Source organism: Dama dama, chromosome 22, assembly GCF_033118175.1.
Source record: "Dama dama isolate Ldn47 chromosome 22, ASM3311817v1, whole genome shotgun sequence".
NCBI lineage: Eukaryota > Metazoa > Chordata > Mammalia > Artiodactyla > Cervidae > Dama > Dama dama.
The window spans coordinates 28,209,082-28,236,426 of record NC_083702.1 but is presented as its reverse complement, the minus strand read 5'-3'; the positions used below and the strand labels follow the sequence as shown (position 1 = coordinate 28,236,426).

The following is a 27,345-nucleotide window of genomic DNA, read 5'->3' as shown; positions in this document are numbered from 1 at the left end:
TCCCTCCCCATCCCGTCCCTCTGGGTTTTAAAAACCTGTTTCAGATATACTTAGGTATTGAAGTGATGAGATTTATTTGCTTGTCTTTTTTGAAAACTACATTAAAAGTATTGCTTTTAACTATAGGCACATAATTATAAAGTGAACACATGTTTGATTTAAAAGATACACTAAAATGTCCTTTTATTATTTTACATATTGAATTTACACAATCAATTGGAGAAATGGTTCTAAGAAAACAATGAAATACACATAGAGAAAAAGTAACTAAAAACACTGATTCTGATTTCTTTTCTCTGTGTTCTTAATGTACCACACTACCTTTGATTAAAAAAATTCCTGATCTTGTGATAGAGAGGCCCCAAAGTGAAAAAAATATGAGTAGTTAATGAAACTGTATGTTCAAAGCAATGCTCAAATTATACTGTTACCTAGTGGATACCATTTTTCTTCATTGAGCGTGACACTGCAGAGTTGGATGTTAATTGCTCCTACAAATGTGGTTTTGCTCTTTACAATAAGCATTAAGACATGTCCTTGGAGCTCTGTGACTTCATCATATACTACCTGAAAAGGGAGAGAATTTTGAAAATATAAATCAGATATGCTTAAATGCATCTTTTAAAATATTGCTTTTAACAAAATAATTGCGTCTCATATTTTGTACCTTGGAATGGACAGGTTAATATTGTTATAATCTTTCATTTCTAACTCTTAATTCTGAAGACCTAAAGCTTCTGCTAACATGAAGAAGTTTAATGACAAAGTATTTCTTAAGAAGCTTAAAATTTACTCTGATTCCATTAATAATTGTCTATCCCAAATTTAATAAGACTGCAAATCATTCTCTAGGAAGAAATTTAAATACTTACCACCTTTAACTGTCCTTGAATTTATGTGCAGCATGGAGCCTTGAGCACTATTTTTCTTTGTTGAAGGCTAATGGGGAAATCAGACCAATCTCCATGATTTCCTTGTGTTAATTTAATGTAGTCCAACAATAGTTCCTTCTCCATGTGAAGCAGTCATACTATGGTTACTTTAATTTATTTAAAATTGTTTAATTTTTAGTTATGAAAATATATGCTCATTAAGTAAAATATGGGGATGAAACAGAAACGAATATAAAAGAAAGGAGATTTTTATATTTCTACCATTAGGAGATAATTATAGTTAACATTTTGATGTGCTTTTTGTTTTCTATATATAATCACTTTTTAGACTCTGAGCTATAATTATGCTGTGTGTACAGTTTTGTGTGTTTCTTCTTTTCATTTACTAGTCATATAACTATTTTTAAGGAGAGAGAACTATTCAACTGCAATTTATACTATCCAAGAAGTAAGTCATAGGCATTATCATTAGGTGCCTGCAGTGGTAAAAGAAACTTTAAAAAGTGCAAGATCAAGAAGTTAGTTATACATCATAAAAGGAGGAGATTGCTGTGTATAAACCCAACGTGGTTGCCAGGGAAACTCCTCATAACACATTTAGAGGAGTTTCATATGATGCCACAAATGTGCTTGCTTTTTATAGTGAGGCTACAAGATAGAAAGAAGTGCTTTCTGTGTATGCAAAGAAGAATCAGAGGAAACAAATTGAGAGGAAAGCCTTGAATCTTCTAGGAAGCCTGCTCAGTGTGTATGGATGTGATTTCTGGTCATCTTAAGTTATCAATGAAATTCCACTAAAGATGAATCTGCTAGCTGCTCTCAACAGTGATTTACTTATCAAAAAAATAATAATTCAATTAAGGGACATGAGATACAATACAGGATGTTGATCCAGTCTATAGTATTTCTTGTGACAGCTCCTGGCTACCTACTCTTCTAGTATCTTGCTCCCATTCCAGGCAGGAGATTACCTTTTAAATTCTTGTGTGTGCATGCTAAGGCACTTCAGCTGTGTTCGACTTTTTGCGACCCCATGGACTGTAGCCTGTCAGACTCCTCTGTCCATGGGATTCTCAGGGCAGAACTGCTTATTCAAGTTATTCCACTTAATTTCTTGAGTTCCCCTGGCTAGTAAAGGATTTTAAGGGATGCCTTAAAAATTTCAAAGTCTTACCAATGTAATTCATCTTTAATGGCAAAGAGAAGTCTAACATGGACTCTGAATCACTCTTATCTCCTGAACACTTATCTTTCCAGGAATTCAGAGTAAGCTCCTTTTCCTCTTCTCTATGGTGGTTATTTTGAACTGTCTAAATTATCCTCCATTTTCCTCCCCACAACACATTTGGCAGATACACTCAGTTCCTATTTTACAGAGGAAATAGACGAAGGGGCCCTCAAAGTGTATAAAGAAAAATGGAACAGCTCTGACCTTTAGGCCTTTGGAAAATCTGGTTTCAGAACACTGGGCATCTTATAAATTAGTGCTTAAAATGTAACTTTCTAAGAAACATATCAATGATACGTATTTATTTAAATCTGTTGTCAACTATAGTTCTTCCTGCGTTTACAATGGGGTTACATCCTGATGGGCTTATAAACCCATGGTAAACTGAACAGGTGGTACTAGTGGTAGAACCTGCCTGCCCATGCTGGAGACGAAAGAGACCCAGGTTGGATCCCTGGGTTGGGACGATCCCCTGGAGGAGGGCATGGCAACCCACTCCAGTATTCTTGCCTGGGGAAATTCCATGGACAGAGGGGCCTAGCGGGCTACTGTCCATGAGGTTGCAGAGTTGGAGACAAATGAGCAACTGAGCACACACATGCTTAACCCATCGAATATCATAGCTTAGCCTTATCTACCTTAAGTGCATTCAGGACACTTACATCAGCCCACAGTTAGGCAAAATCATCTAACACAAAGCCTCTTCTATAACAAAGTGTGTATGTCTCATGTAATTTATTGAGTATAGTACTGAAAGTGAAAAGCGGAATGGCTGGCTGGGTACAGAATGGCTGAGAGAGTATTGGTTGTTTACTCTCATGACTGAGAGCTGTGGCTCGCTGCCACGGCCCAGCATCAGGAGAGAATATTCTACCGTGTACTGATAACCTGGGAGAAGATCAGAATTTGAAGTATAGGTTCTACTGAATGCATACCGCTTTTGTAGCACTGTAAGTTCAGAAAATTTCAGGTTGAACCATCTCAAGTTGGGGGCCATCTGAATGCACTTTCTTATTTGAATATGGTGATAATATTTACCTTTTAGCATTGTGAGGAAGAATAAAATGAGAGAATGAATATAATAAGCCTTGGTGCAGAACCTGGTACATAGTAAACACTAATGAATTATAACCAAAAAAGATCCATCAAATACATAAAAAAAGAACAGTCATTTCTTGGTATTTTTGCCTTGAAAAGTGAAACTGTTAGTTGCTCAGTCATGGCCGACTCTTTGTGACCCCATGGACTATAGCCCACCAGGCTCCTCTGTCCATGGAATTCTCCAGTCAAGAATACTGGAGTGGGGGCGATCCCCTTCTCCAGGGGATCTTCCCAACCAGGGATCAAACCTGAGTCTCCCTCATTGCAGGCAGATTCTGTATCAGCTGAGCCACCAGGGAAGCCCATTTTACCTTAGCTGACTGGAAATAATAGTGGTAGACAAAATTGAGTCTCCAGCTATTTAGCAAGCTGAATTTCTCTAATACACGATGCTGGGAATTAATTGCCTTCCTGGTTAAAATACAAACATTTGCACTCCAAAGTTTATATTACTATGGATTTTTTTCTTATGCTTCATTATGTAAAAGCTATTTCTCTTGAAAGTGTTTTATAACATGTAATCATTGCACATCATAGATGATATATACATATATTCTAATGGCTTTACTTCATAACGTTATTTAAAAAATAAGCACTTTTTTCTTCAATGCAATGAATAATTAGTGTGTAATGCTAGAGATATACACAGATGACTATATTCTTTGAGACTTATCACCAAATGATTTAATATGTATTCTGCCTTAATAATGCCCCCAAATGCACAGCTCTTTTAATTTCACTTTGTAGTACTTTTTACCCATAGGCATGTGTCAGGTCTTTACTGCCTTCTGACAAACACTGAATGTGTAAGTTTGACACTGTTACATCAAGTAGAAGAACACTGTTTAGGGTAATTTAATATCTATTAACTTATATGCAAGCATTCACTGTGTCATTTGACACCAAGTTCTAGTAAATAATTCTAAAGAGTATTTGAATGATTGCAAGGGGAGGAAAATAGTAAGGAAACTGAATTGTGCTTAAGGCTGGTGAGAGGAGTGAAGAGGCAGGACTGTGAAAGGGAGAGCTGAAAGCCAGAACTCTGGGGGTGAGCAAGGGAGGGGCAGCACAGAAAGTTTAATGGGGTCGGTCAGAGCTCTGGAATCAGGCACTTCTGGACTTGAAATTTAGTTACCGAACCCTGATCAAAATATCTACCTTAAGGCCTCGGGGTCTTCCTCTACAAACAGAATTATCATTACTTTATGACTATGGAATGAGAGGATGTTACAGACAACAATAACCATTGCTTACTGAGTATACCACACACCTCATTCTATGCTAGATATTCATGCACATGCTGAATATTTTAAAGCACATACTACATAGAACATTCTTATTCTGTCCTTTCTAATATCGCCTCTATACTTTATAGTAGGATAATGTCTAAGAAAGGAATATAATGTCAGTTACTATATACAGGATGGATAAACCACAAGGCCTTACTGTGTAGCATATCAATATCCTGTCATAACCAGAATGGGAAAGAATATAAAAAAGAATGTCTGTATATGTATAAATGAGTCACTTCAGAGATTGGCACAACACTATCAATCAAGTATACTTCAATTAAAAATAAAAGGAATACAATGTGCAAAATACATGGACTATAACAGTATAATTCATTTTTAAAATTGAATCTGTACTTCTAATGAGTCATTAAAAAATGATGGTTCTTAACCAGATAACAAAGAGAGCAGGGTAGAAAGGTCAGCGGCAGCGGAGTTAGCAGCCCACTCTGCTTCTGGAAGACGTGGAGGGCAGTTCCGGGGGCACCCCGACCCCAGCCCTACCCTATCCTGAGCCCAGTCGTGTCCACCGCAGGGCTCTGTGGGTGAGAAGGGTTTTCAGGAAGGCGGCAGGCAGTCCAGTTGGGACCACTCTGGAGAGCATCAAGGTGATACACTTGGCCTTGCGTCAGAGCTTTAGTGTCTGAGGGGTGGATGCTGAGGGGACGCTTGGCAGTAGTCCTGACCCAGCCTCTCTCAGGTCTGAGGATTAGGGAGAAAGAGGCTTGTGAATAACACCTGAAAGAACTATTTTCCTGAAAAGCATTTTGAAGTGATGCAATATGATATTCCCTTTGAATTCTGTTAAGAGGTTCATATAAGAAGGGGAGTGAAGTCGTTCTCTCCCACTCCCCAGACCTCTGCCTGGCTTTGGCAGTTTGAGAAATCCCAAAGTCCGTGATGTAGCAGCCCTCAGGAAGCAACCGGGAGAAGTTAAATACAAGGTCGATGCATGTGATAATTACCAGGCTCCTCAGAAAACACATACAGTTGGCCCTCTGTAGCCATGGGCTCTGCAGTCATCGGCTCAATCAACCACATATCAAAAAATATTCAGGGAAAAAATTTCCGAAGTTCTAGAAAGCAAATTTGAATTGGTTGCCTACCAGCCACTATTTAAACAGCATATACATTGTATCAACTAGATATAGTTTAATGTAAATGGGAGGATGTGTATAGGTTATATGCAAATATGCCATTTTATAGAAAGAACTTGGGCACCGGAGAATTTTGGTACGCTCGGGAGTCCCGGAGCTAACCTCCCCTGCAGATACAAAGGGATGAGGATGTCTGTATAAGGTGTTGCTAAGAAGCACAGAAGTAATAGAGGGGACTTGGCACAGAGATGGGAGCCTACATCATAGCTGAAGGGGAGAGAAAGTAAAACCACAGTTAAAACCAGTGCCCTTTCTGGGGGTATTTCTTAGAAATATTCTTGTATTGATACAGACAGCATAATGGGAGAAAAATTAAAATACTGTAGTCTTACATGCTTACTGAATAAAGCAGGTAACAAATTAATAGGTAAAATATGATCCCATTTTTGTTAGAGAATGTGTCTGTTGAGAGAAAGAGACATAATTTGGAAAGAATACTTGTTAAAAGATTAACAAGGGCTCCTAAAAAAGATAATGTAGTCTTTTTCTTCTCATGGCTTTCTCAATTCAACCACTTCCCTGCCAAGTTTGTTTATATGATGATCGTTACTATTAAGGCAGTCACCTACCCGTACATGAATTCATCTTCCTGCTCATTTGGATTATGTATGAGTTGGAGTTTGCTATGCATAGACTTATGGGCTTCCCAGGTGGTGCTGGGAGAAGGCAATGGCACCCCACTCCAGTACTCTTGCCTGGAAAATCCCATGGACAGAGGAGCCTGGTAGGCTGTGGTTCATGGGGTCGCTAAGAGTCGGACACGACTGATGGTCTTCACTTTCCCTTTTCACTTTCATGCATTGGAGAAGGCAGTGGCAACCCACTGCAGTGTTCTTGCCTGGAGAATCCCAGGGACGGGGGAGCCTGGTGGGCTGCTGTCTATGGGGTCGCACAGAGTTGGACACGACTGAAGTGACTTAGCAGCAGCAGCAGCAGGTGGTGCTAGTGGTAAAGAATCCACCTGCCAATGCAGGAGGCTTATGAGATGTGGGTTCCATCCCTGGGTCAAGAAGATGCCCTGGAGGAGGGCATGGCAACCCACTCCAATATCCTTGCCTGGAGAATCCCATGGACAGAGGAGCCTGGCAGGCTACAGCCCATTGGGTTGCAAACAGTTGGACGCAACTGAGCATATACATATATCTCTAGTGGTTGACATCATGGCAAATAATAAAATGTTAAAGTATCTTTCCTTACTAAATTATACATATAGTTGAATATATATAAATGTTTGCTAGTTTTACATTTTTCCACATACACAAAAAGTGTCACTTATGGAATTACCCCAAATATTTAATTCCACAAATCTTTTTAGAAGTAGCTAAGTTTCAGAGATACTAAGAAAGATAAGACTTTTCCCTTGTCCTCAAGAAGTTTTCAGTGTACTAAAAAAATAACTGTGTAGGACTGAACAAGAGATGGTAAGTGTGGTGTTAAGAGTCAGGGAAGGAAGAGTGGTTCACAGAGTCCATATTTGAGGGGAACCCCAAAGTTGGCAGAGAAGGGCAGGAGGGCGAACAGCCTCATGAGCTCAGTCACAGAGGTCACAGGGATTACTCAGGGAATGACAAGCTGTCTGATGTGACTGGAGAATATGAATAAGTAAGGGGCAATGGAAGGCATGAGCAAGCAAATGTTCCTGACTTATTTTTGTCAAAGGTGAAAAAGACATTAAATGTAGGAAGAATTGCTTTTTCAGTGGATGGTACTGGAATAATTGGCATTCATAGGCAAAAAAAGTGAACCTTAACCTAAACCTCACACTTTATTCCAAAGTCAACTCAAAATGAATAATGGACTTAGCTGTAAAATATAAAAAAATAAAATATTTAGAAAAAATACAGGAGAAAATCTTTAGGAAGTGCTAGGTGAAGAGTTCTTAGAATTGCCAGCAAATATGCAATCTATAAAAGAAAAACAACTGATGAATCAGACCTCATCAAGATTAAAAACTTTTACTTGTGAAAGACCCTGAGAAAAGGATGGAAGGTCAAGCTACAGACTGGGAGAAAATATTTGCAAACCACATACCTGACAAAGGTTATTGATAATATATAAGGAGCCTCAAAAATCAATAGTAAACATAAGTAAAAGTGCAGACTCTCTAATTAGAAAATGTACAAAGACACAAAGACATATTTCACCAAAGAAGATATGCAGATGGTAAATGAGCACATGAAAAGAAATTGAAAGTGAAGTTGCTCAGTCGTGTCTGACTCTTTGCAACCCCATGGACTATAGCCTACAGCGCTCCTCCATCCATGGGATTTTCCAGGCAAGAATACTGGAGTGGGTTGCCATTTCCTTCTCCACATTAGCTACTAGATACATGCAAATGAAAACCACAGTGAGCTATCACTCATTACCTTTCAAATGAACTAAAATTAAAAATAGTGATATTTTTATTTGATAAAATAAAAATGATATCAAATGTTGGCAGAGATGCAGCGAAACTAGCACAAATATTGCATTGGGAGTGTAAAATGATGTAGAAAAAGAATATGACAATTTCTTGAACAACTGTATATGGCATTATCATAATACCCCAGTAATTACATCTTGAGCATCTCTCTAGAGAAATTACAACTTATATTTACACAAAAATCTATACATCAGTGTTCAGAATAGCTTTGTATTGCAGTAGCCCCCAGCCAGAAACAACCCAAATGTCCTTTAATTGGTAAATAGTTAAACTTTCACACCTCCCTGCCATGACTACTCCTCAGCAGTGAAAACAAACTGTTGCTACACGCAGCTACTTGGATGGATCTCTCGTGAGATGTATAGTAAAAGAAAAAAGCCAACCTCAAAACGTTACAGACTGTATGTTTCCATTTATATAACATTTGAAATGACAAAATTATAGAGGTAGTGAATGTATTAAGAGTTGGGCGTGGAGTGTTAGAGTGGGAAGATTGACTGTGGCTTTAATAGGATAGCACCAGCATTTTGATGGAATGGCCTATACTGTGATTGATTGTAGTGATCACACAAACCTATATACGTGATATAAATGCACAGAACTAAATACACACATAAGAACACATGTAAAGTGAGAAATCCTAATAAGGTCAGTGGATTGTACCAATGTTAATTTCCTGATTATAATATTGTCAATAGACAGGCAAAGTGTTACCATTTTAGGAAAAGTGGTTGAAGGGTATTTAAATTCTCTCTATATTATTTCTTCCAAATGCTTGTGAATCTGCAATTATCTCAAAACAAAAAAATTTTTAAAGGTATATAAGGATGATATTGCTTCAGAGACAACTTTGGAAAATTACTAATTCAAATTTGAAGGGCTGTGAATGCCACACTTTGGATTTTGGATATTATCCAGTAGGTAGTAAGGAACATTTGGAAAAATTTATGTAGGAGAGTAATAAAAATGAGTAGTTTTTGACACTTTAGATAGAGATTTGAATGATTTAACTGAAAAGTACAAGATGGGCAGATAGGAAGCTATTATATTAGCCAAAGTTATGAGGCCTTTCACCAGAGAAACAGTGATGGGACACAGAGGTGAAGATGGATTGAAGAGGCAGGTGACTGCTCAAGTAAAACTGACAAAACTTAGGGATTAACTGGACTTGTGAGTGAGGAAGAGAGTGATGTCATTAGTATCTTCCCAGATGACAGTGGAGGGAAACCTGGTTTAAAAGGGCCTAGGAGGCATCCTAAAGGGGCTCTTTCTTTTTTAATTGGAGTATAATTGCTTTGGGCTTCCCTGGTGGCTCAGAAAGTGCTGTGGCATCTTTGTCTCTGTCTCGGGTCACTTGCTGTTAGAGAGGCCAGCACCATGTGGTAAAGAACATCAAGCACACATGTGGCTAACACCTGAGACCTCCTCCAACAGCCAGAGGAGAAGTGAGGCTAGGTGAGCATCTGAGTCAACTCAGAAAGGCCTCTTGCAGCCCCAGTCAGTCCCTGGATCAGGGAGATCCCCTGGAGAAAGGAATGGCTATCCACTCCAGTACTCTTGCCTGGAGAATTCCATGGACAGAGGAGCCTGGCAGACTTCAGTCTATGGTTGCAAAGAGTCAGTCACAACTGAGTCACTAACACTTAACTTACCTTTGTAATTGCTTTACAATGATGTGTTGATTTCTGCCATACAATATGAATTCATCTATAAGTATACATATATTCCCTTCATCTTCAGCTTCTCTCCCACCTCCCTGACATCTCAGGGGCTTTTCAATAATCAGGTAAAAGTACAGGTTTAAAGGGCTTCCCCGGTGGCTCAGTGATAAAGAATCTGCCTTCCATCTGGAGACCTGGGTTCACTCCTGGATTGGGAAGATCCCCTGGAGGAGGGCATGGCAAATGACTCCAGAATTCTTTCCTGGAGAATCCCCATGGACAGAACAGCCTGGTGGGCTACAGTCTAATGGGTCACAAAGAGTCGGACACAACTGAGCATGCACACACAGGTTTAAAGCTTAGGAAAGAAGCCAGAGTTTGAGGAAATAATTGAGATGCAACCTTCAAGTAGGTAATAAATGAAAATCTGTAGATCCATAAGATCATTTTGAGTGTATATATCAAGAAGAGATGAGGTCACATCATGGAACTCCAGTAAATAAATATTTTCAGGGGAAGAATGGCAATGAAGGAAAATGAGAGAGTGATTAGAGAAAACAGAAGAGAATTAAGAAAGGGCAGAACTCAAGAAGCAAAAGGGAGGTGTCAAGAAAGAGGAAGCAGTTAAGTTAATAGAGTTGCTGTCTAACTGCTCAGGAGAGGACAGCCCGATGGATCACTGGACTGAACAATTAGGAGTCTTCTGGTGCCCTTTGAACAAAGCAGCATTGGTCAAGGTAGAATCCATGTTGCAAAGGATTAAAGGGTGAGAAGGAAGTGAGGAACAGAGAGCAGGAAATATGCCAAGTTTGCTAAAGAGTGGAGGTGATAGCAAGAGGAAAAAAAAGTTTGATGCTTTAGAAAGGCTGAGTTGAAGCCCTTTTTTTTTCCTTAAGATTTCAGAGTTGAGGAACTGGAAAGGTGAGCAAAGAATCAGGTGATCAAGGTACAGAGGAGATGGGAAAGGATGGAATCAAAAGAAAAATGTAGGGTTTGCCTGAGAAAGAATAAGAGGATCGGATGTTCAGATTGTATACTACAAAGGAATTAGAGAGCTATATATAATATAAATTAACTTTAATATAATGTGTGCTTTGTACTTGTTTATTTTTTCATAATTTGTGCTTTGTACTTGTTTATTTTTTTCAGTTTTTCAAAGGAGATTTTATAACGTTTATTGCTGTACAATAGATTAGACTATGATAAAGTTATCAGGTAAGGAAAACGAGGGAAAGAAAAGCTTGTTAGAGAAAATAAGATGGAGTCAAGGATAATGTTAGGAGGCGAAACAAATGCCATAAAGTCTTGGGCTCTTGCTGTAAGCTAGCCACAATTTGAAAATTGGTTCATAAGCACTTTGAAAGCTGTATTTTCCTATTTCTATAGCATCAAGAACAGTGAGTGGCACACAGTGGCTATTTTGGGAAACATCTTCCCTTTATGAAATAATGCTGCCAATTACTACAGATTTTCCATATTTCGTTGTGAAGCTGAAAAATGGTAAGAAAAAATACAAAGCGACGGGACAAGAGATGAATCATACTTACAATCTCATTGTAAGTGGGGTCGGTACATTTTGGAACAGATTTTGTTTTCCTCCTCCGGGCTTCACTGGGATACGGTAAAAGATAAAATTCAACATGTGCACTGGGCGCGGAGCCATCTGGGAGATGCTGCAAAGGAAAATGGTTATAAATATTAATGTGCATGGCTATCAAAGAAAACAAATACACGGCTACTAAATATCTAGACCAAAGACAGGATCAAGATTTATTACAGTCACTGTTTACCAGAAAAGAAGAGAACAATCAAAAGAAATACATCAGAGCTCAAAAGGAATCCCAAAATACAGTTTAAAGGAGTAAAACAGTCCATCTTAAATTAAGCCCCGTGTCAGAGAGCTACATTTAAAACTCCAGTAAGTATGAGTTACTTCAGTTTTTTGTAGTAAAAATGAAATTTGCATTTTTGACAGAAATGGTCAAGAGATGACTATAAGCCACTGGCTGAGGACCCAAGTGCCTCAGGGGACTGTACACCACTTGAAAATAAAAAAAAGAAAAAAATTCAAGTTTAACACCTAAAATAAGATGTAGAATTGAATGACATGTAAATGTATATTGTATAATATCATATTTTCAGATAGAATTTAATTAAAATATCAATTAGACCTACTTACAAGATTTTAAGGTAGTTATAATAACTTTATTATCTGAGTCAGGGGTCCCTAACCTCTGAGATCTAATGCCTGATGATCTGAGGTACAGCTGATGTAATAATAATAGAAATAAAGTCGACAATAAATGTAATGTGCATGAATCATCCTGAAACCATCCCCCACTCCAGTCCATGGAAAAATTGTCCTCCACAAAACCAGTCCTTGGTGCCAAAAATGTTGGGGAGCACTGATCTAAATTATCCTAAAATATATTGGATGATCCTTTCAAAATTGTCTTCTGTGGCACTTCCAAAGTTGTGTGAGTTCCGGCCTGATTGGTGGATCAATGATGCTAAATCTATAGCTCTCTGGACCCCCTCTCTCTAGCTTAGCCTAACAGCCTTCCTCCCCCCTGAACTTCCCCAACTGGCTTCAGAATGTCTCCCTTTTTCAACCTTTTTTCTTATGAATATTTTTATTTCTTAATAAATTTGAAGACAGAGTATACTCTTAAAAGTTTGGAAACAACTGTGCTTCAGAGAAATGGGTTCTATCTTTGTGACCAAATGGAGAGAAAATTGTACGAGAAGCTATGCATATCTCGCTTGATAAAATGAGAAATGTTTGTGTAATTTACATTTAAAGTGGATGATTTGAAAGTCACAATTGAGGAGTTTAAATGCTTATCTTGGTGAATACATCCTAACTACTAAATCAGTAGTTTTCAACAAATTCTGTGAATGACAATGACATTCACACATGAACATCCAGTGCCATCCCCAAGGTCATTAGCTTGAATTTTATATCATTCTTTGACACTTAGAAAAGCATATTGGAAAGTAAGGAGAGTAAGGAAATATGATATACATTATTATAGGACTAACTTCTGTTCTAATTTACATAGTAAAAAAATCTTGTCATTAGGAGAATCTGGGTCTTTATTATTATTCACAAATTAGATAAAATATATCTGAACACATGCACATGTCAAAATGATAAGATCATCAAAACTGCTGCTTTGGATGGTGCTCAAGATACCCTGCTCCACTCAAAACCATCCCCAGGAGGAGCTCTGAAATTTGTCATTGACACAATGGAATTTTCTGTGACACAGAAAAACATTGCTATTAATATTTAAGAGAGCTGATTTTGTGTGTGTGTGTGTGTGAAAGAGAGAGAGAGAGAGGAATGAAGGCAGTAAAGTATTTCTGCCCTGTGTAACTGTCTCTCTTTTCTACCACTGGGCTTGAGCATTCCATACCTATAATCACTGTATGTATCATCTTAGTGGTGACATCTTAGAACTGTGGTTCTGGGAGAGGCTTTTTGGTTGCAGTGTGGGCCCCCAAATTTCTCAGTCATGTGACTCATTGGAAAAGACCCTAATGCTGGGAAGGATTGGGGGCAGGAGGAGAAGAGGATGACAGAGGATAAGATGGCTGGATGGCATCACCAACTCAATGGACGTGGGTTTGGGTAGACTCCGGGAGTTGGTGATGGACAGGAAGGCCTGGCATGCTGTGATTCATGGGGTCTCAAAGAGTTGGACACGACTGAGCGACTGAACTGAACTGAACTGTGGCTTTTGGTAGATAACTTCTCTGTGGATCGGTTTCCTAACTTCTTAAATGGGGCTAAAGGTGGTGTTGATCTCAAAATATTCAAAAGATTAAATAAAATAAACCATGTAATGTGAGTATGCTGCTGCTGCTGCTAAGTCACTTCAGTTGTATCCAACTCTGTAACCCCACAGATAGCAGCCCACCAGGCTCCCCCATCCCTGGGATTCTCCAGGCAAGAACACTGGAGTGGGTTGCCATTTCCTTCTCCAGTATATGAAAATGAAAAGTGAAAGGGAAGACGCGCAGTCGTGTCCGACTCTTAGCGACCCCATGGACTGCAGCCTACCAGGCTCCTCTGTCCATGGGATTTTCTAGGCAGGAGTACTGGAGTGGGTTGCCATTGCCTTCTCTGAATGTGAGTATAGTGCCTGAAATAGAGTAAGATCCAATAAATGCTTCCTACTATTTTTATTTTCTATAATTTGAATAAGAATACACTATATGCATGACTGAACGACTGAACTGAACTGAACTGATATGCACCGATTGGACTAGATGGCCCTAATGTACTCTGACATTTGAGAGCAGGATTTCTCAACATTGGCACTATTGGCATTTGGGGCCAAGTGAGTCTTTGTTGTAGGGGGCTGTTGTGTGCCCTGAGGACACTTTAACAGCATCACTGACCTCTACCTACCAGGCTGCGGCAATACCATCCTCCTAGTTGTGACAGCAAAGCTGACCCCAGACATTGTTAAATGACCCCTGGGGGGGCAAAGCTGACCCCCGTTGAGAACCACTGATATTGATGACTCTCAAATTGGAATCTATAATTAAGCCTTCAGATTCCAGTCTAGTGACCTATGAAGAGCTCTACAAGTCAGTTACACTCTAAACAAAATCCATCTTCACTTTCCTCACTATTCCAAAATTGATTTTTTTTCAGCCTGTTGAAATTGTATTAAATGATACAGTTTCATTTCTCCAATATCTCCCTTGTCACTGATTTTCAAATCCCGGTATGTACCAAGATCAAAATCCTCCCCTTTTGCCTTAGTTCATCTGCCACCATAGATCTTTATTCCCTAACTTACCATTAGATTTTAATTACTTTTTTGTGTCCCGGTCTTCCCACTTCATTCCCTCATTTATTCTGTTTATCACTGTTGTATTTAACCTTCCTGGAAACTGTTTTGACTGTGTCACTTTGCTTCTCAGAACGTTTCAAGGATTCCCCACTGAGGGATAAGCTCCCAATCACGGAACAGAAAAAGTATTTTGTACACCAGCTTTCACCAGGCATTTACTAATTAAGGGTTTGGGCTTCTGTTTCCAATTAGTGTCTTTGACAAGATCCTTGAATATCTTATTGTTTTCAGAATAATAGAACAATTTAAGTCAGAGATGCATTGGATCTGAGCAGCACAGTTAGTCTGTCCTTAGGAGCTGTAAATGCAGACATGGATTTCTCAAGTCTTTAAGAGAATCCTTTTTTCCCCTTAATGAATACGCCTAGAATGCAGGAGACCCTGGTTTGATTCCTGGATAGGGAAGATCTGCTGGAGAAGGGATAGGCCACTCACTCCAGTATTTTTGGCTTCCTTTGTGGCTCAGCTGGTAAAGAATTCACCTGCAATGTGGGAGACCTGGGCTCCATCCCTGGATTGGGACGATCTCCTGGAGCAGGGGAAGGCTACCCGCTCCAGTATTCTGGCCTGGAGGATTCCATGGGCTATATATAGTCCATGGGGTCGCAAAGAATTGGACGTGACTGAGCGACTGAACAACATAGCTGATTCACTTGGTTGTTCAGCAAAAACTAACACAACACTGTAAAGAAACTATATCCCAATTAAAAAATGAGAGAAAACGTCGACTGCAGGGTAAAGTAAATGTATCTTGGGGTCTGCTTCCAAGGTCTGTCCTAGGGGTTTACCCTGAACGCAGAGCTATCTGAAGGGATTTCTCTGCTAGAACTGATCTTTTCATGCACACCACAGCATCAGGAATATATCTGTTAAAGTCTGTTATGTTCAGTATCTTAATGTAGCTACTCAGTCAGCTACATCCTGACCCAGGGATGGAACCCAGGTCTCCCATATTGCAGGCAGATTCTCTACCATCTGAACAGTATCTTAATGCTTCACTTCAAAACCTTTGACTTTATCTCATCTCATCTCTCAGATCCTGTTAGACAGTTAGATCCTTATGACCCTTTCTTACTCCTGTTTTTGCTCCAGCTGGAGCTAGACTGTATTTGTAACATAACTACTTGCACTCTGTCTCAGAATGAATCCTTGGTCACCATTCTTCTCAGAGACTTGATCTCTAATTGCTGTCCTTTTCCTGAGACCTTGTTTACGCTTCCGTGATAGTCCTCTCAACCCTCCGGACTTCACTAACTCATTAAAAATCTCCTTGACAATAAGCACAGCAGGTTATTTAAGTCTGCTTCTAGGAGCTAATGATTATCCAACAATTTCTTGGGGGCCTAATAGATGGCGGAGTGTGAACTAAAGTCATATTTTTGCACTACATTCCTGTGCCCTCTCGCAACCACCAATAAATTTTCCTCTCCATGTCCTGCTGTGTGGAGTACATGGAAGAAACAGGAAGAGGTACATTCAGTTTAATTGAAGGAGTGCCTTATGGGGGACTTTGTGTAGGGGCAGGGGGATGGCCCCACATTAACAGCAAGCACTCCCTGCAGAGGAAAGAAATGTGTCTCACACGTATTTACTATTTTTTCAAACATATGTAGGTGCTTTTGTTAACACAATTTTATTATTTAAAAGCACGGCTGCATTTATAGTAGTTTTAAACATTTTTTGTATTTTTTAGATATATCAGATAGCAAAAGGATTTCAATGGCATCTGAGAAATCAAAAACATTTTTGCTTATCTAAAAAGAGGCTCCTCTAGTTGAAAAGATAAGAAACAAAAGTCTTAGGATATTCTTAGCTTTCACTGGTGGAAGACCCTTCCTTCTCAACTGAAAAGTGAAATATAGGGGATTCTTAGCTTGGTTATTTTAAATTAGAATATATATATATATATATATATATAAAAACATATATATTAGTAAATCTTTATTCACAATGTGTGTTTAGTCGCTCAGTCATGCCCGACTCTTTGCAACCCCATGGACAGAAGCCTGCCGGGCTCCTCTGTCCACGGGATTCTCCAGGCAAGAATACTGGAGTGGGTTGCCATGCCCTTCTCCAGGGAATCTTCCCAACCCGGGGAGTGAACCCAGGTCTCCTACATTGCAGGCAGATTCTTTACCTGAGTCACCAGGGAAGCCCTTATTCACAATGTTGACTTCTAAATAATGTTGTTAATAGTTGTGTGAGTGTGCAACATTGCTTTGGTCGTGTCTGACTCTTTGTGACCCCATGGACTGTAGCCCATCAGGCTCCTCTCTTCACGGGGATTCTCCAGGCAAGAATGCTGGAGTGGTTTGCCATGCCCTCCTCCAGGGGAATCTTCCCTACCGAGGGACTGAACCCAGGTCTCCCACATTGCAGGTGGATTCTTTACCATCTGAGCCGCCAGGGAAGCCCAGTGCCACCTAGGTAGCCCTGTTAATAGTTAAACATGCCAAATTTCTGTCTTCGTTTCTTGCCTTAGGTTGCACACAGCGTTTCAAATAGTTTTCAATGTTACTTTTGTATTTTTTGTGATCAGTGGATGAAAGTATCTTGAAAATATAATTTATCAAAATTGAAAAAAATAGTAAGCATTAGTATGTTGGTATAAAAAGAAAACAAAATATAAACTGTTTGTAAAGTAAATAAAACCATCTTCACATTGTAGGGTATGCCAGCAACTCTTCATATGAGTGTATGAAAAAGACGTTTATCTTTCATACACAGTAATAATAATAAGAGCTACCACATAGTGAATGTTTAATTTATTTAAAGCACTCTCTTAAAATAATCCTTGAGCTAGTATTGTTTTTATTTTATTCAAGAGGTTTCAGTGTAAAGCCTATGCTTTATCTACTACCCTGTAAGGTCTCTCTAAAAAGAATGTAAAGAAAACTGACAGATTCAAATTAAGAGCACTTCTAGATCAAATTTTCTTAGTTATGTGATGAAGGTACATGGTTTAAAAATATCAGACACTTTGGAAATGTCTGTAGATTAATTCAAAGTTTAATTGTATTTAATAGGTTATTATCTTTTTGATGAATAATTTATGAGAATTTTCCACCAAGTTTTTTTTTTTTAACTTAAATGTTTCCAATCATAGGGTAATATAGGCATTAGTAGAAATCAACTGATGATGATTAAAACAAGATAGGACTATCAAAACCTGAGGTCTATGGCAGAAACAAAACAATGTAATAAAAAAGCACTTCCCTCATTTATGTGCCTGCCAAATGACAATTTTGAAACTCAGGCTGGCCATCATGAAGAGGGTGTTTTTATAAAATGACAATGTACATTAAAAGTACAGGAGTACAATAAAAATGCTTGTGATGTATGGTTTGCTGTTTGCCTCAAAGAAATGGTGGAATGGCTTTTCCAGTCTTTGTGTTAATTTGTATAAGATGGGATGATTTCAGGTCTTTGTGAATTCAATTAGGATGGTCTTCTGCTTCATATCATATCAATTTAAGCTTTTAAAGGAACTTATCATCAATAGGTGATTTCCAATAATTTTTTTAAAAAATCAAGCTACCATATGTCTAGCACTTTGGATGTTCTGAGAGAGGACACAGAAAAGTGATCAGAATAGTTTCTGCCTCCAAGGCTATAACAAACTCATTGGCATGATCATCTTGTATCATATATATATATCATATATTTAATATATATAATATTATATATATATATTAATCCTCTACTTAATATAGTTAGCAACCAGACAGAAGTCACAGTCTAGTAGATAGAAATTCTTTTCTGACTCAGTACATATGGATTGAATTGCTTCTAAAAGTTCAGAATTCTAACTAGGGCTCCAGACTTTCACTGAAGTATTTTGTGAAGCTTGAAAAGTTTTTCCATTTCTCAGTCTTAATAACATGTTACAAGTAAGCCATTAAATCTCATTTGCTTTTTACAGTCTACTCAATAGAAAATACTGAAGAACTGTTTGAGTTAACTGGTAATTTAAAAAATTTTTTTTACAGTTGCATTGAACCACTGTAGATGATTTCCAATTTCCAAAGCCCTAGCTTCTATCCACAGTGCTGAGAAAACTAAATACAAGTAAGAGACAGACTATGTTTTGTTAGTGATTGCTGAGGAATTGTGATGAACAGATAAATACTGGAAGGTTAGCTTTATGATGTTATATTTGATAGGATGGGAGAAAAGGATGAACTATAAAAAGCAGAAACTAGTAATTTAGAGATAAAATGTAACAGTTTTTTTAAACACATATACCTCAAATATTTGCCTTGATCATGTCCAACTAAACAGTTTTATCATGATTTGAATAAAGATAGAGATACATGATGTACAGGTGTCAATAATCTGAGTATTATGGCCAATACGCTAGATCAGATCATCAGGACTGAGTTATGAGGGGTTGGAATGATGAATTATATGAAAGAAAGTTAAAAACAATAGACTGAATGTCAAGTTCTTCTTTTGGGCCTGGAAAACTCATTCTGCAAATCCAGGGTGTGAAATTCTTTTTGCTTTCCTTCATTGGAATAGATATTTTTCTTTTGTTGCTGAAGGGCATATGCCATCTGCAGAATTCTAAATTGACATTCCTTTTTATTTTCCAATTCTTTTACATGTTCCCCTGTCTTTTAGCTTTGGTTATTTCTTGCCTACATTGTTTCATTCTTCTTCTACATGCCAAGTGTTCTTTTTCTCTAGCTCTTTCACAATTTTTTTTCCACTGTCTTTGGTTTTTAGCAGTTTGAGAATAATATATAAATGCATGCCTTTGTTTGAGCTTTTCTTTTTGGTACTCAATAAGGTACTTAAATTTATAAATGTATGCCTTTCACTAAACTTTTTAAGTTTTTGGCAATTATTTCTTCAAATATTTTTTTGCCTCAAACTCTTACTTCTGTCTTTGGAGTTCAGAAACAAATGTGACCTAATGTTAGATCTTTGAGTATTTTCCCACAGACCTCTAAAATTCTATTCTTCTTTTTCTAATCTTTTTTCTCCTTGTTATTTAAATTAGATAATTTCCCTTGATCTGTCTTCCGGTTCACTGACTCTCCCATCTTCTCCATTCTTCTCTTGAGTGCAAGATTTTTAATTTTAGATGTTTTATATTTAAGTCCTTAAATTTATACTGGTACTTTCAAAATGAAGCTTATAATTAATAGACCATTAACAGAACAATATCAATATAACATTATATTAATTTTAGGGTACAACATAATGATTTGATTATGATGTCTAGTTTACACCCCTGACCATACAGGGTTAAATTTTTTCTTATGATGGCAAGAACTTTTAAAATCTATTCTCCCCAACTTTCAAATACACAATACGGTATTATTAGCTACAGTCAGCATGCTGTACGCTGTTTCCTCAATGGTTTATGTATTTTATAACTGGTGGATTATACTTTTTGATTCCCTTTATCCATTTCACCCCTTCCCTGACCTCTGGCAGTCACCAGTCTGTTCTCTGTATCTATAAGTTTGGTTTCATTTTGTCTAGATTCCACATACAAATGAAATCTGGTGGTGTTTGTCTTTCTCTGCCTGACTTGTTTTGCTAAGCACGGTGCCCTTAAAGTCCATCCATGATGTCACCAAAGACAAGATTTTATTCTTTTCATGGATGAATAATATTCCATTGTATGACTATATACTTTCTTTATTCATTCATCCATTGATGGACACTCAGGTTGCCTTCACATCTTGTCTACAGCCAATAATGCTACAGTAAACACAGAGGTACACCTATCATTTTGAATTAGCATTTTCATTTTCTTTGAATAAATATTCAGAAGTAAAATTGCTAGATCACATGGTAGTTCTAGTTTCAATTTCTTCAGGAAACTTGGTCTTTTTTTTTTTGGATAATAGCCATTCTATTTGTGAAGTGCTATCTCACCATGGTTTTGATTAGTATTTTCCTGATGATTAGTGATGTGGAATACCTTTTCAAATATCTATTGGCCATCTTTGGCCAAACAAAACAAGTATGTTTTCTTTGGGAAAATGTCTTTTCAGATTATCTGTCCAGTTTTCAATTTGCTTGTTTGGTTTTCTTGCTGAATTATATGAGGTCTCTGTATATTTTAGATATTAGTCTTTTACTAGATATCTGTTAATCATATATCTTACTCCCATTCAGTAAGCTGCCTTTTCATTTTGTTGATGGTTTTCTTTGCTGTGAAGAAACTTTGTGGATTGATATAGTCCCACTTGTTTATTTTTCCTTTTGTTGCCTTTATTTTTGGTTTCAATTCCAAAAATCATCAGTAAGATCAATGTCAGGGAGCCTTTTGCCAGTGTCCCCCCCCTCCCAGGTGTTTTATGGTTTCAAGTCTTACATTCAAGTCCTTAATCCATTTTGACTTAATATTTGTGTATGGTATAAGATGGGCTGCCCTGGTGGCTGAGATAAGGAATCCACCTGCCATCAGAGGAGACTCAGGTTCGATCCCTGGGTTGGGAAGATTTCCTGGAGAAGGAAATGGCAATCCACTCCACTATTCTTGCCTGCACAGAGGAGTCTGGCAGGCTACGGCCCATGGGGTGGCAAAAGAGACAGACACAACTTAGCGACTAAATAACAACAACAGTATAAGATGGTGACCCAGTTCCTATTTTTTTTTTTTTAAGCATATAGCTGTCCAGTTTTCCAAGCACCATTTATTAAAGATACTGTTTTCCCCTATTGTATGTTTTAGGCTCATTTGCCATCAATTTGTTCTTTCTCAAGACTGTTTCGACTATTAGGGGTCTTTTGTGGTTCCATACAAATTTTAAGATTGTTTCTTCTGTTTCTATGGAAAGGCCATTGGGATATTGATAGAAAACTTATTCAATATTGATTGAATCTGTAGACCACTTTTTAGCATGGACATTTAATGTTAATTCTTCCAATTCATGAGTATGGAATATTTTCCATTTACTTTTAATTCTTCAAATTTATTTTGGTATCTTATGACTTTTCTGTGTACAGGTCTTTCACCTCATCGGTTAAATTTATTCCTAGGTATTTAATTCTTTTAAATGCAGTTATACTTGGGATTGTTATCTTAATTTCTCTTTCTGATTGTTCATTATTACTATAATCAGGTGATTTATATATATGTGTGTGTGTGTATTTTCTGCTTTTTGGAAGTTTGCTTCATGCCATTTTGATTTTAGGAAAAACCTCCATTATCACCTGTTTTTGCTAACTGAACAAAATCCAGATAATTTTCGCTTTTCAAGGAAAGGTGAAAAGTGAAGACAGCATTCAGTCTTTTTTGGGGGCAACAAACTGTTAATAGCAGTGCTCTCATTGCTCACGGTAGCGTGAACCCTGAACAGTGAGGCTGGTGCTGCCAAGCTCATTCCCCAAGAACTACACTCAGCACTTCAGTGTCAAGCTGCCATAGCTCTGACCTGTCTGTGAGCATGGGTGCGCTTTATTTTGATTTACTCTGTGAATTTGTTAGCAAGATGCAGCCTAAAGTAATTGCTTTTTCATTTTCGCCATTTTGGCTTACTAAAGATTTCATAGGAATGCCCTATTTTTGGATAGTGAGGGAAATTCAGTGATTTCTTATCCTGCAATTGTACTGAATTCATTTATTAATTCTAATGACTGAGACGTGGTCAGGATTTTCTATATGTAATATCATGTCATCTATAAACAGGGACATTTTTACAACTTCCTTTCCAATTTGGATGCCTTTAATTTCTTTTTCTTACCTAACTGAATAAGAGTGGTGAGAGTGGGTATACTTGTCTTACTCTTGATTTTTGAGGAAAAGCTCTAAGATTTTTACCACTGAGTACAATGTTAGCCACCGTCCCCCACTACTGCCCCTCACAGTCCCTTTCGTGGATCACAGCCTTGTCGTGGTGAAGGGGCTTGTGTGACTCATTGAAGCTATAAGCCATGCCATGCAGCGCCACCCAAGATGGACAGGTCATAGAGAAGAATTCTGACAAAATGTGGTCCACTGGAGGAAGAAATGGCAAGTCACTCTAATATTCTTGCCATGAGAACCCTATGAACAGTATGAAAAGGCAAAAAGATGTGAGACTGAAAATTGAGGCCCCCATGGTGGAAGGTGTCCAATATGCTACTGGGGAGGAACAGAGGGAAATTACTAATAGCTCTAGAAGGAATGAAGGCTGAGCCAAAGCAGAAACGAGGCCCAATTGTAGATGTATCTGGTGGTGACAGTAAAGTCCAATGATGTTAAGAACCATATTGCATAGAAACGTGGAATGTTAGGTCCATGAATCAAGGTAAATTGGATATGGTCAAGTGGGAGATGGCAAGAGTGAATATTAACATCCTAGGAATCAGTGAACTTGAAGGGAAGGGAATGGGTGAATTTAATTCAGATGACCCTTATATCTGCTACTGTGGGTAAGAATTCCTTAGAAGAAATGGAGTAGCCCTCAGGGTCAACAAAAGAGCCCAAAATGCAGTACTTGGGTGCAATCCCAAAAACCACAGAATGATCTCAGTTCATTTCCAAGGCAAACCATTCAAAATCACAGTAGTCCAAGTCTATGATCCAACCACTGATGCTGAAAAAGCTGAAGTTGAACAGTTCTATGAAGACCTAAAAGGCCTTCTAGAAGTAACACCCAAAAAAGATGTCCTTTTAATCATGGGGCATTGGAATGTGAAAGTCAAGAGATACCTGGAGTTATAAGCAAGTTTGGCTTTGGAGTACAAAATGAAGCAGGGCAAAGGCTAACAGTTCTGTAAAGAGAATACACTGGTCACAGCAAACACCCTTTTCCAACAACACAATAGACAACTCTACAAATGGTCAATACTGAAATCAGATTGATTATATTCCTTGCAGCCAAAGATGGAGAGGTTCTATACAGTCAGCAAATACAAGCCCTGAAGCTGACTGTGGCTCAGATCATCAGCTCTGTATTGCAAAATTTAGGCTTAAATTGAAGAAAGTAGGGAAAACTACTTGGCCATTCAGGTATGACCTTAATTAAATTCCTTGTGATTCTACATGAAGATGACGAATAGATTCAAGGAATTAGATTTGGTAGACAGGGTGCCCGAAGAACTTTGGACAGAGGTTCATGACATTATACAGGAGGCAGTGACCAAAACCATCCCCAAAAAACGTGATACAAAAAGGCAAAATGATTGCCCAAGGAGGCTTTACAAATAGCTGAGAAAAGAGAAGTGAAAAGCAAGGGATAAAGGGAAAGATATGCCCAACTGAATGCAGAGTTCCAGAGAACAGCAAGGAGAGACAAGAAGGCCTTCTTACATGAACAATGCAAAGAAATAAATGAAAGCAATTTCTTCAAGAAAATTAGAGATACCAAGGGAACATTTCATGCAAAGATGGGCACCATAAAGGACAGAAATGTTCTGGACCTAACAGAAGCAGAAGATATTAAGAAGTGGCAAGAATACACAAAAGAACTGTACCATAAAAGGTCTTAATGACCCAGATACCCACGATGGTGTGATCACTCACCTAAAGCCAGACATCCAGGAGTGTGAAGTCAAGTGGGCCTTAGTATGCATTACTAAGAACAAAGCTAGTGGAGGTGATGGAATTCAGTTGAGCTATTTCAAATACTAAAAGATGATGCTGTGAAGTTCTGCACGCAACATGCCAGCAAATTTGGAAAACTGAGCAGTGGTCACAGGACTGGAAAAGGTCAGTTTTTATTCCAATCCCAAAGAAAGGCAATGCCAAAGAATGCTCAAACTACCACACAATTGCACTCATCTCACATGCTAGGAAAATAATGCTTAAAAATCTCCAAGCCAGGCTTCAACAGTACGTGAACCATGAACTTCCGGATGTTCAAGCTGGTTTTATAAAAGGCAGAGGAACCAGATATCAAATTTCCAGCATCCACTGGATCATTTTAAACGCAAGAGAATACCAGGAAAACATCTACTTTTCCTTTATTGACTATGCCAAAGCCTCTGACTGTGAGGATCACAACAAACTGTGGAAAATTCTGAAAGAGATGGGAATAACAGACCACTTTACCTGTCTCCTGAGAAATCTGTATGCAGGTCAAGAAGCAACAGTTAGAACCAGACATGGAACAACAGACTGATTACAAATTGGGAAAGGAGTATGTCAAGGCTGTATATTGTCACCCAACTTATTTAACTTATATGCAGAGTACATCATGCAAAATGCCAGGCTGAATGAAGCACAAGCTGGAATCAAGATTATGGGGAGAAATATCAATAACCTCAGATATGCAGATGACACCACCCTTTTGGCAGAAGGCAAAGAAAAACTTAAGAGCCTCTGATGAAAGTGAAAGAGGAGACTGAAAAAGTTGGCTTAAAATTCAACATTCAGAAAATGAAGATCATGGCATCTTGTCTCATCATTTCATGGCAAATAGATGGGGAAACAATGGAAACAGTGAGAGACTTTATTTTCTTGGGCTCTAAGATCACTGCAGATGGTGACTGCAACCATGAAATTAAAAGACACTTGCTTCTTGGAAGAAAAGCTATGACCAACCTAGACAGCATATTAAAAAGCAGAGACAATCACTTTGCCAACAAACGTTTGTCTAGTTAAAGCTATGGTTTTTCCAGTAGTCATGTATGGATGTGAGAGTTGGAATATAAAGAAAACTGAGCCCCGAAGAATTGATGCTTTTGAACTGTGGTGTTGAAGACTCTTGAGAGTCCCTTGAACTGCAAGGAGATCCAACCTGTCAATCCTAAAAGAAATCAACCCTGAATATTCATTGGAAGGACTGATTGTGAAGCTGAAACTCCAGTACCTTGGCCACCTGTTGTGAAGAGTTTACTCATTGGAAAAGACCTTGATGCCAGGAAAGATTGAGGACAGGAGAAGTAGTGGGCAACAGAAGATGAAATGGTTGGATGGCATCATCAACTCAATAGATGTGAATTTGAGCAAACCCAGGGAGATAGTGAAGGACAGGGAAGCCTGGCCTGCTGCATCCATGAGGTCACAAAGAGTTGGACAGGACTTAGCAACTGAACTACAATATAGTTTGTTCCTTTAAGTAATAATCAGTAATCTTTGAGGGTCCATTTTTTGGTTAAAAAGTCATGAAACACAGTAAGTTATGTATATCTGGGCTGGGTACTCTTCACTGTCCATTGCTTTTCATCTTATTTATTCTTTGAAATGGGAAATGGATGTCATAATAGGCCAACTCTGGAAGAACAATTTTTATTCATGGAATATAAGGCAAATATAATTGTTTGAATAATTATTATTAGAAAATTTCCCTTTATCAAGAAATTGTCATTCATTTAGATAAAGTGAATCTAGGATGGAGCAATGACAAATTTCTTTTAAAGATCTAGATTTTTAAAGAATTGAAAAGAATTGAGAGCAGGAGAGAAGAAAACAAGTCTAGAAATGGAAGAGTAGAGGAATCCACGAATCGCCTATAAAAGGCAAATGCGGCAATCCCAGCCCATACTGACAGAGTCAGTGTCATGGGAGTTGCATACAGGAGTGCAGATTTTAAAAACAAGAACCGCCCCCCCCCACCCCCCCCACAGACTACAAATACATAGTAAAACTGTAAGAATTTTTTAAAATAAAATATAATAAAATTTTAATGTGTGTATTTAGTTCTTCTTGTTGTGTTTGACTATTTCTCTCTCTCCTGTTGATTTCATGCACTTAGGATTTTCTGCCATTTTGTGTCTTATGAAAGGACTAAAGAGCGCTCCAGTTGAGATATATCCCACTTTCGTAGTCATTACTTGCTCTTCATATGAAATCACTTATTATTCTGTTACAGACTATGGAGGCTCTCCTAGTGTGAGCATATTCCATATCAGAAGGGAGTTTGGCATCCCTACTGATGCCATTACTGATGCTAATTAGTAATCCTTTCTGATTACTTTAAGAGGCTTCCGGAATGTGATCGCTCAGGAGCAGGTAGAAGAAAACAGTCTAGAAATGACACAAAATTAGGGGAATCCACAAGACCAGGAGACACACAGCAATGCAAAGAGAGATTGCGGAAGTCAGTGGAAGAGAGCATTTTAATGTGGGCTACATGGGAAAACACTAGAAAGATGTAAAGACATATTTCAAATCTAAATCATTTTTCTGTTTCTCAGTTATGCAAACTGAACTGTTATTTTTAAAAATCTTGGTCAGTTCTAAATAACTGCACTATTTTGTCAGTCTCTGTTCACTAGGATAAATCATATTGTGTGGCTTTGAAAGGGAAAAATTTTAGCAATTTTGTTTTAGCCTGTGAATTCACAGGAGGGAAATAGTTCTGAGAGAAAAGATTTAATATAAGATAAACAATTCTTTTCATCAAGCTTACTATCAAATATAACAGAACTGCAGGCAGAATAATTCATTTTAATGTTAAAATAAAATCAAGCACAACTTCTTTAGTCTGATTACTCAAGCATGTGAAAATACTGAAGGCTAAAAAATAAATAACAATTAGTTACAAATTGAAATGAGCAAAGAAAATGTGTTGAGAACTTATAGATAGATTTTTCTGTCATTTACATTATAATGTTATCTCAGTCTTCAGATAAAGACTGAGAGGGATTGTCAAAGAAATAAAGCAGTCATTTAAGAGAAACTTTGAAAAATGCAAAGCATGAGAACTTTGTTATGATAATTTTGGTAAGGTGATAAAGATCTTAGTTCTTAGTTGTCCACATTAGAAGTTAACATTCTTTCATTTAACAAAGTATTCATTGAGCACCTGATATACTTGACCCTGCTTTAGCCCCTGG

The 27,345-nt window shown here is 38.0% G+C and overlaps 1 protein-coding gene across 1 annotated transcript in view; it reads right to left on the bottom strand.

The window, feature by feature from the left end:
• Positions 1-308: 308 nt before the first annotated feature.
• PIK3C2G (phosphatidylinositol-4-phosphate 3-kinase catalytic subunit type 2 gamma) overlaps positions 309-27,345 on the bottom strand; it is a 410,590-nt gene continuing 383,553 nt past the window's right edge. Inside the window, exons 32-33 of the mRNA XM_061124127.1 lie at positions 11,299-11,424; positions 309-567 (exon numbers count right to left, since the gene is read on the bottom strand). Coding sequence (XP_060980110.1) covers positions 415-567; positions 11,299-11,424 — 279 coding nt within the window. The 3' untranslated portion in view covers positions 309-414. The remainder of the gene's footprint in view (positions 568-11,298; positions 11,425-27,345) is intronic.